This window comes from Rhipicephalus microplus, chromosome 9 (genome assembly GCF_043290135.1).
Source record: "Rhipicephalus microplus isolate Deutch F79 chromosome 9, USDA_Rmic, whole genome shotgun sequence".
Lineage (NCBI taxonomy): Eukaryota > Metazoa > Arthropoda > Arachnida > Ixodida > Ixodidae > Rhipicephalus > Rhipicephalus microplus.
The window spans coordinates 90,958,028-90,968,291 of record NC_134708.1 but is presented as its reverse complement, the minus strand read 5'-3'; the positions used below and the strand labels follow the sequence as shown (position 1 = coordinate 90,968,291).

Sequence of the window (10,264 nt, the reverse complement as noted above, 5' to 3'; positions counted from 1 at the left end):
CGTACATTGGGGAGCCTTCAAGCGCGTGCGCTTCTGACGAGCCTTGACTACCGAGATGTACATCGACTTTCACACCATAGAGTGAAAGTTCCTTAGAGGTTTACCTATTTTTCGAGCCTCTTTGTTTGCATCCCCATCTGCCCAGTCGAAACGCAAACAATCCATTGTCGTTGCTTTAGACATACTGACCAGGTTTCAGCTACTCTGTATGCCTAGACACAAGTAGGCGTGTCATTTCTTCAGAATTTTTACTAGCCGTATTCCACAAACTGCCGCCATGGACGCTGAAGCGACCCTTGGTGTGCATCAGTGTTTCTGTAATTAGCAAAACGCCTCGTGCTAGTTGCACTGCCCTGAATCAACTCACTTTGGCACATTTGGCTGAAGGGTACGACGATTCTGTTCCCGTATACACTAATGAATCACCGTCTCTATGCGCTATGGCTGGGGCCTTTGTGATCCGTCATTTGACTATATTTCTGAAGTCCAAGTTAGACCTTAGGTTGTCCTCCACAGCTGCAGAACTTGTAGCGATATGGTAGCCACGTCGTTTGCTTGCGGCCAAGCGCCACGTAAGTGGCTGACACTATCTGACTAAAATTATACATTGCAAGTCAAATATTATGATTGAAACAGCGGGAAAAGCTCTACACTAGCTTTAGAAATTGTCAAAACATACCACCTTGTGCAGAAGAACGGTCACACAATCACATTCCAAGGAATCCCTGGACTCTGTAGACTGGCAGGTAATGAGCTTGCTTATACTGCAGCAAGAGCTACTGTGTTTACCGTTCTTAATTGCGTGAAAGTGCCGTACTCCTGAAGCTACGTAGCTCTTTATTGAGATTGCCTATGCGACGGTGCACAACGACCTATTGGTGGCAGCAAGACCATCAATACAGGTGTCTGCGAGAAGCAGACAATGAGATGACTTTCCGCCTGCCGGCTAGCATGAAACGAGGCAACTTCAGTCGGCTACACTGAATTCTCCTGGGTGCTGCATTCACACATTCCTGTGCACACCACTTCCGCAGTGCTGAGAGGCCGATATTGTGAACGTTGCCAACTATGCGAAACGATGGGGCATTTCATTGCAAAGCAAATAGAACGGGGCAAAGGATAACTTGATGAGCAGAAAAATAAAACTCTGTATTTATAGACGCTTCAACTTCATCTTCCTCGTAGAACCGTGGTTGCATACAGTGCTTGTCAATTCGTCGTCCTCTGCCGTCTTGCCCGGCTCTTAGTCATGTAAATATTTATTTGACTGCCTTATTTGCGTGTCGCAACGAGAAACGCTCGTTTTACGCGGGTAGGAATTGGTGGGGCAACGCTGTGTGGTAGTGGCATTTCATCAGCAATGTTTGATCAGACAGAATCAAATGCTACTATAAGGACTGATAGGCTTCCTAAAAAGTACAAGACTGGACATCATACTCTAGTTAAGCCACAGTACTAGGTTGTAATTGTATATGCACATAACGTTTTTATGTTCCCATCGTGACCCTTCACCACATCTTTTAGATGCGGAAGCATCTTATACTCGCGCCTTGTAGTGCGCCGTCCGCGCCGTCCGCGCCGTCCGCACCGCTTCTCGAACATTCGAAAGCTGACGCGCGCGCATGCGCCGTCGCGCCGTCGCCCACTCTTCCACCATCTGTGCATCCCTTCCTCCTCTACACACCGCGCGCGCTTCACTCTTCCACCATCTGTGCACCCTTCCTCCTCTACACACCGCGTTCGACATCTACAATTCTCCTGATTCTCCAGTGGACGCGCATGTGGCGTCGCGCTTCGAGAACATTCAACAGCTGACAGTGCATGCGCCGTCGAGCTGTATATATACTCAAGGTCGGCGCTTGCTCGCTCAGTTGCCGCTCGTCGGTTGGTTTGTACGGCGCGTCGACGTCCAAGGTCGCGGTGAAATGAATTCCAACGAATCCACAAACACAATGATCGACGTCCCTTCGACCAGCGCCGCCCTTTCGCATACGTGTGTACGTGTTCACTCATTTAACACCCCCTCCTACAACCACGTTAACCAATTTAGCCATCAACCCAAGTAAGTCGCAATTTAACACCCCATTTCACAACCACGTTAACCAATTTAGCCATCGACCCAAGTAAGTCGCACTTTAACACCCCGTTAACCAATTATATGCTCCGCATCCTCCTCAGTGTTCCCCCGAGGGAAGCTGCGGGCAATTTTTTTCCTGTCCCTCTTCCCCCATGCATAGTAGCAGGCTAGAGCGAACTAGGTCAGGCCGCCCACTTCTCGCATCTATCTATCTATCTATCTATCTATCTATCTATCTATCTATCTATCTATCTATCTATCTATCTATCTATCTATCTATCTATCTATCTATCTATCTATCTATCTATCTATCTTGCCACCTACGTCTGGAAACTCTTGTATTTTGGACTTCACCAATAATAGTACTGGGGGCCTTGATGGTGGAACGATTATCACTCGCTGCTCATCACATCAAGAATGTGACAATACCGTCGCGTACGTCAACGGAACCTTTCCAAAAGACAAAATCGGCTTAATTGTTTATAATATGAGCGTGATACGTACACGCGTACAGGATAGACAGCCACAGCCACGTGTTCCTGTCTATGCTGTCCGCGTCTATTGTGTTCCTACTTGGAGGTAAAGGTATGTGGGTGCGTGCTAGAGGGGATTCATAATTCGACACGCTCGAGCGTTAGGAAACAGCATTGACCCGAGTTATTTAAAGAATAAATGTTAGCGTCCAAGTAGAAATCAAACCCCAGTATTCTGTACTCTGTGGGGCAACCGATTAGTCTACTACAGAACCATGCCAGGTCCACGAACTGCATTTCAAGTAGACCTTAATGTTCGTTACACGGCAATGGTGGTTGCAGCGCTGGCCATTCAAGTCTTTAATCATTATGTATAAACTACAATACAGCCGTCACATCTCTATTGTAGTGAAAACCATCCGACGAAGTTATTTAATGTTGTATTGTCCAGTGCGATTATCCTCACAGGTATAAGCGCTAAATGTCACTTTCACGCTTCTAATGACTATAATACCTATCACGCTTATGGCATAGATACACAATTGTAAACAGCTGGCTATATAAAGCATGCGACTTTTGAACATGTAATTGTACATTTTTTTACAACTAGCGACCTGCATGTAAAGGATTCAGAAGAGTGGCTCTGGCCTAAAAAAAAACTCGCGCCCTTCTTCTCCACCCGAGAACCAGACGCGAATGACGCGCTTTTCGAGAGCAGGCTACACAGTGGATAACTAAAATACTGGTGCCCTTCTGAAGTCTCGCGAGAAACTGGTGTTGATGCTAAGTATCCCTCTCCGATTTGTAAAATTTCTCCAAGAAGTCGCTTAAGAAGTCCAGACCTAGCTGCCGTATCAGGAGATTATCTCCCGAAGTTGACGATGACGATCCAAACGACACGTATGACGAGCACTTCGGTTCAAACAGCTTACGCCGACAGCGAAACCCTGATGTCGAGTCGATATATATTGAAGGGTACACGAGTCCTCATGACGTCCTTCAGCTTGGAGCATGAGGACGTCGTTGATTGGATGAGTGAATACGAGTGCGTAGCCGTGTTTAACCAATGGGACTAAACGGGAAAGCTATGTCGCGCTTACTTCTTTTTGGATGACAGGGCATGAACGTGGCATTAGAATCGCGGAAAGCACCTGTCTTCGTGGTGCGAGTTCTGTTGTAGGCTTGTGGAGGCATAGCCGATACATCAGTGCCGATGATCGAGAACAAGCTCAATCAGCTATTCAGGCTCGTGTGTATACCTGGAGGCCAAACGGCGTCTCGATGTACTTCGTAATACTGCAGACAGCATGACGCTTCCTCCTCGAGCAATGAGAATAAATCAAAGAACCTACAGCTGTTTGAACTGCCAAGAAAACACAACAAGACAGCAATTTACCAAAGACAAAAAGCACTCAAACATGGCAGAATTCAACGTCATTATGGCCTTAGAACTCAAACACGAGAAAATCAGCAAAATCAGTTATTATCACTAGACGAGATGATGATCGCACGGCATTTGCGAATGAGCGTTTTTCGCTACTAAAGCTGTAAGGCGTAGCACCGCAGTGAACATAAACATTGGAACTCATCATACTATGGTATTAACACTGACATTTACTGCAGTAATTTAGCGTGACAGGTTTACTACGATGGCAAAATATGTGCACTGATGTTCCTAATGACTCAGTTTGTAGCATTTGGTTGCAATTTCATAACAAATACAATATTGCCGCCTAAGACGGCGGAACTCTAGTCAACTACCCAGGTAAGTAAGTAGTGTAAGCCGAAGTTCCTTCCATTTGCGCATACATCTTGTGCACTAGTTTCCGTGAACACCTATCAAAACACATAATTCATTGTTCCTATCCATAGAGCCACTTTTGACTCCAAATTGATGTATTATTGACAAGATTTCCAAAGGCGCTTAAAATTTTAAAAACCTTTGACAGGAATGAGTGTCTGTATGAGAACACAAACTCTATGAAACACGATGATAGTGATTGCCGTCACTGAAATTATGAATAGATGTAAAGCTTATGTAAACTTTCGCTGGCATGGGCAGTGATGGGTGGAGGCAAAGCTTCAATTTTTTCTTAAGTTGCAATGGACTACAGCAAAGAGTGACGTCTCTTTTTCAGCGTAAGAGTTAATTGAGAACACGTACAATTTTGTAGTGACTGGACCTTGAATATGGCGCAGGAACGGTCAAGTGCCATGAAGAGCATAGTTTCAGTTCTTGCGAAGATGTCTGAAAAAGGAAATAAAAGAGACGAATAAAGTTTGGAGCTTTTCTAGGTGATCAGCAGAGTGCTCGAATGACAATGGTAAGTTGATCACTATAACACCATTGCCTAATGTTACGTTTATAACCGAAAAATTGTTAGGTTTTTAGTATTGTGCAAGCAGACAAGCTGGTTGATTGATTGATATGTGAGGTGCGACGTCCGAAAACCAACATATCATTATGAGAGACGCCGTGGTGAAAGGCTCCGCAAATTTTGACCACCTAGAGTCCGTTAAAGAGCACGCAAACTTAGCACATAGGCCTACAACATTTCCGTGTCTATCGGGAATGCAGCCGCCGCAGCCGGTATTGTATCTCGCGACCAGCGGGCCAGCAGCCGAGTACCTTAGCCACTAGACCACTAGAGTGGCGCAAGCAGACGGGCTGAGTCTTCAAAAAAGCAAACTAGCAAACTTTGGAACACTAAGGTTGTTAGCTGGTTTAGGTTGTCGAGCCTCGAGTGTGCAGCCTTTAACACTTTGCTGACTTGCTGACTGTTCAAAGCAATGACGATCAGGTGAAACATTTCATTTCAGTGGAAGAATCGACAGCCTGCACGCACAGCTGCTGCCTTTGCACCCACTATATAAATATATATATTAGGTAAGACTCATTGACTCTACTTCAGACACCTGCAATAAGCTTTGAGCAGAGGGACGTGTCTGAGTTGAAACATTGAAAAAGGTTCAATGGCTCCATGAGGGGATATTTGTGTCCCCTGTGTGACAGCGTAATGTAACGATAGTCGTTTAGTCAACAAACAGTGCACATAAAAGGAGATGAGGCACTCAGAAAGCTCTAACAAAAATTGTATGCAGAAACCCAACGTCTCGAAGCCAGACTGGCTTCTTACTCAGAGGTGAGAAAGCCAGAGATGTGCGGCGCTTATAAACGCTTGCTCGCCTAGCGTGAGAGGTCCGATGTGACCCGTCATAAACCCTGGCAGTATAGAGGGACGGTAATGTTCCAGTGCAGCGGTTGATGTTCCCTGCTGTCTGCTGAATTTGCCAAGATTTGATGAGGAGTCACCGGCTTGTGTTTGTTTATTTTTACAGAATCACTGCGTCGTCCGCGTGGACGTGGTGGTCGAACCGCTCGCAGTGTTCCCTTACGAAAAAGAAAGGAACACACGATGGCGACTCCTCCTCAAATCCTGGCACATACAGCAGACCGCAGAAACATCAACCACTCCACTGAGACAATACTCTCCCTCTACTACCAGGATTTGCGACGAGTAGCGGTGAACCGTTCACGCAAAGCGACAAGCGCATATAAGCGCCGTATGTCTCTGGCTTTCTCAACCCGGAGGAAAAAGCCAGTCTGGCTTCGGGCGGCCGTGTTTCTGAATACAATTTTGCGTGAAGTTTTCTAGTTACCTCAGTCCGATCACAACCAGGCGGACATTTGCCGATTGTTCATCTTTGATTGGAATGGAGATATGCGTTGAACACGTGAATGGTTTGCCCTGAACACGTGTTTTCCGATAATATTCGCGAGCTATTGGTAAAAGAGGTTACCGTGTGTTGGCTGTCATCGCGTGTAAACTGCCTATAACTATCGCTGGTATATACTTGCTGGTAGTGCTGCACTTTTCACATTGTGGTATAACTATCGACTAATGCCTCACACTTACGCCAGTGTTGTCTCTTATTGCCTATAGTTAAGGCTAAATCTGCCACGTGTTCACTTGTAATCACCTAGATTTGCCAAGTTGTTAATGTTCGTTCGTCTTTCTGCAGTAATAGTTGGCGTTCGGCTTTGACGACGATTAGAGGCGATAAACACAAATTCCTTCTATATAGGGAATCAGGTATCTTTGTGATCCATAATACACATTTATTGTATTGCAGCTGTGGTGACTACACAGGCCTTCGCCGAAGGCACTGCTCATGACACAGGTTACATGGCACCGAAGTATTCTGTTTTACTGAATAATACAAATCTCAACGTTTGAACCTATGTTCCCTCGTTTTGTTGGAATATAGCCTCAAATTATAGCAGGCCAGCTATTGTGATATTTTTAGTAACGCCACAGGTACCTCCACTTTGTAATGCTTGACTCAGAACTATTTGACGGAGTACCCGCCATATTGCTCAATATGAGTTCCAAGCTATGTGTGTTTGTAATGACGCCAACACTGCTAATCGGCACCTATGTGGAAAGTTGGTGAATCAAACTCTGTGAGTTATTGATAATTCACCCACATATTTAGCCTTCTTGGTGTCATGGTCCAGGCTTCGTGTCACTTTCACCGTAGCTAGCGTGTTGCAAATGATATTAGGCGCGACTGTACGTATTCAATGCTACGATATATTTGCCTTACATGAAATCTCGTGGTTATCAGTAAACTGCGGAAAATTCTAGAGTGATATATTTTGAGCATTTTAAGGCAATATAACTCCAACATCACGAAGCTCGATGCTAATACTGTACTTTACCGCGCATGACTTTGAACGCGCATCGCTAACGTGCTATGCTTACCAGGGGCGTGTATTGCTATCGCATTAGCCATTTCCCTGCCTATTCTTTATATCAGTTTACTTGAACACCTGTCAATAACTGAAGTGTTTTGCTGCCGAAAACGCCTAAACACGTTCTAAGCTAAAACAATCTGCTGGCACAGTTTTGTCTGGAATTCCTTAGTTGGAAGGGAGTTAACTAGTGAGCGCGTCAGTGTGTATTTACTAGCTTGGTCGAAGACTGCTCTGGTAGTGACCAGTAGTACTACGCGCTTAGCAAAAAATGATATGTTAGTGGGTGTGATGCATTACAATAAAATTCATTACTTTTAATGGAGGGGAACTATGTTATTGTTCAAATTTAACGTAGTTCAAGTTTGTGGGTGGGCACTGAAATGCACAAACGTTGCGACACTCTGCGCGCGATTCTTAAATTGAAGCCAGCTCTTGACACGGTAATGTCAACTGGCTGCTACAACACGTTCGTGGCATGTGCTTTCATCTATTATTTTATGGGGCTTTTATGAACCAGAACTAATTCAGCACTCCATAATACGCCTAAAAACAGTGCCATACATTCGTGTGAGCAGTTAGCTTTTATATCAAATTGATGATGTAATGGTGTTTTGTGGCGCAAGGGCCAAGGCTGGCCAAAGAGCGCCATGTGCATTTGTTTTGGGATGTCAATGAATCATGAGTAATACTGTGTTAGTGAAATCGTGGCTGTAAAAAGACCTAGAAGAGATATAAACAAGAAAGTGAGGTTTGGCGTGTGTACTGGGGTGGGCGATGAGCTACATTTCTGAAATAGATTAAAAGTAGTTGACAAAAGATTAAAAATTGCAATGGTGTTGGGAAAATGGCACTAATGCCTCAACAGGGCCCTTGCTTGATCTCAAAGACGTGGAGACATGCGCCTCTTAAACCTCCCGCAGCAGCAGCCTCTTCTGAGAGGTGGAGCTATGAAGCTGTTTGGGCTATAACACGCAATGTTTGAGCTTCATTTAAAAAGCCTAAGTGTTCATTTAAAAAGCCTAAGCCTTCATTTAAAGAGCCTGCGCTGAATAAGCGGTCTGAGCCAAGGAATAGCACTGAGTGTAGTAGTATATTCTGTTTATACGCCAGGGGAAAGTACTTTCTTCTTATTGTGTCAAGTCTCCGGCATTCCTATATTGTGCGAATGACTGTCAGTGTCTCGCCACACTCACCACAGACAGGAGGGGATCATTGCCAAAGAGCAGGCGGATGTGCGTATCGTACGCATGGCCTATTCTTTGTCGGCAGAGTGCGACCTCAGTGCGTCGTACTTTACTACAAGAAGGCCATTTCCACATCTGTGGTCGAAGCCCTATTATCCCACAATTGCTGCCAGTACTTCCTCACCTTTCTACATACAAATGTTTCAATGTTTAAGGCAGGAAGACTTATAAAAATGTTTCTAAATTTCGTTCCTAAGGTAGTAGCCATTCCGTCAGCAAGTACATTGCCTTCAATGCCCCTACGGCCAGGAACCCAGCATATTTTTACATGTTGTTCTGCTAAATATGCTTTGCACAGAGTGGAAAAGTGTTCGACAAGAATGAATTTTTGTCTGTTTTTCGTGATTTCAAAGCTTTGAAAACAATAAGTGTGTCTGTAGATAACCACCTTTTGGAGCTTCATACTTTTTAAACATTCCTAACACCAGAAAGGAGTGCATAAGCCTTAGCTGTAAAAATAATCGTCTGTGGGTGCAACCTCTCATATTCCAAGAACGACGGACCCACAGCGGCAGAGGACACTGGATTTTTATGCGTCTATGAAAAATTCAGAGCATGAGTACTTAGATTTTAGTTCTCGGTAGTGCATTTGTATGTGTAGTTCTGGAGCGTGCTTAATTACCTCCGCAAAAACGGGTCACACTCTAATGCCTGCTACTGTCATGGTGGGAAAAGCCTCGCCGGAGGCAATGAAACACGCTCAAGGGGGAAATATCATTTCTTCACTTAGGTTTCCCACCCATAATGAGAACGGCTGTCGCACTGCAGGTCGATGTGCATACAGCGTGGCTGACCTCACATTATTTAGAGTGGTGTAAGTGTGATGCCGTGTATTGGAGTGTATTTTAACAAATTACATAAAGCCTAAATATTCCATTTGCAAGTGAAGCGACCATTCGTCGCATTACACATATAGGCTTTCTACTGGACTTGTCCTGAATACTCCAGTAGCCAGACGGATACCAAGAATATGAACTGGATCGAGCAATTTGAAAGCACTTGTAGCAACAGAATGGTAAATCACAGTGCCATAGTCTAAGCGTGTGCGTATGGGGCTTTTGTAAAGTTGTATGAGGTATTCTCTGTCACTGCCTTATGCCATGTGTGACAGTATTTTAAGAATATGCATGGTTTTAAACCATTACTTTTTAGGTATTTTTGTAGGATATAAAAGTCAGCTTTGAGTGTAATATCACACCTAAAATTTTTTGTTCTTCGTTCAAGGGAATGTAGTGCCCTTGTAGATGAAAATCATGGGGACTAATTAGGCCTCTTGTTTTTGAGAAAAGAACGCAGGAGCTTTTATGAGGGTTTCTTTTGAGCCCATTCTCATTGACCCAGGTTGACAGCTTATTGAGACCTAACTGTACGTGCCGCTCACATACTGCAATATTGCAGGGTCTAAAGCTAATCAAAACATCATCGACATTGACTGAATAAAACATATTTCCTAGAATGAATGACCATAGAGAGGTCATTTTTGCTGCGAAAGCGGTATAGCTTAGTACTCCGCCCTGCGGTACACCAGTCTCTTGGATAAATGGTTTAGACAGAGCTTTGCCTATTCTGACGCGGAAGGTGCAATCACAAGGGTAGCTTTATAATATGCATAACTTGTTGCCTCGAATACCAATTTCTGAGAGGTCTCACAAAATTCCAAATCGCCAAGTAGGGTCATATATGCCTTCTCCATATCAAGAAACACACAGAG

The 10,264-nt window shown here is 44.4% G+C and overlaps 2 protein-coding genes across 11 annotated transcripts in view; one reads left to right on the top strand and one right to left on the bottom strand.

The window, feature by feature from the left end:
• LOC142771998 (uncharacterized) overlaps positions 1-10,264 on the top strand; it is a 371,379-nt gene that overhangs the window by 215,130 nt on the left and 145,985 nt on the right. The gene's annotated exons all lie outside the window — the stretch shown is intronic.
• LOC119165552 (uncharacterized) overlaps positions 1-10,264 on the bottom strand; it is a 137,691-nt gene that overhangs the window by 16,901 nt on the left and 110,526 nt on the right. For all 3 annotated transcript variants that reach the window (XM_075874067.1, XM_075874070.1, XM_075874068.1), the window contains exon 8: positions 4,715-4,798. In XM_075874067.1, coding sequence (XP_075730182.1) covers positions 4,715-4,798 — 84 coding nt within the window. The remainder of the gene's footprint in view (positions 1-4,714; positions 4,799-10,264) is intronic.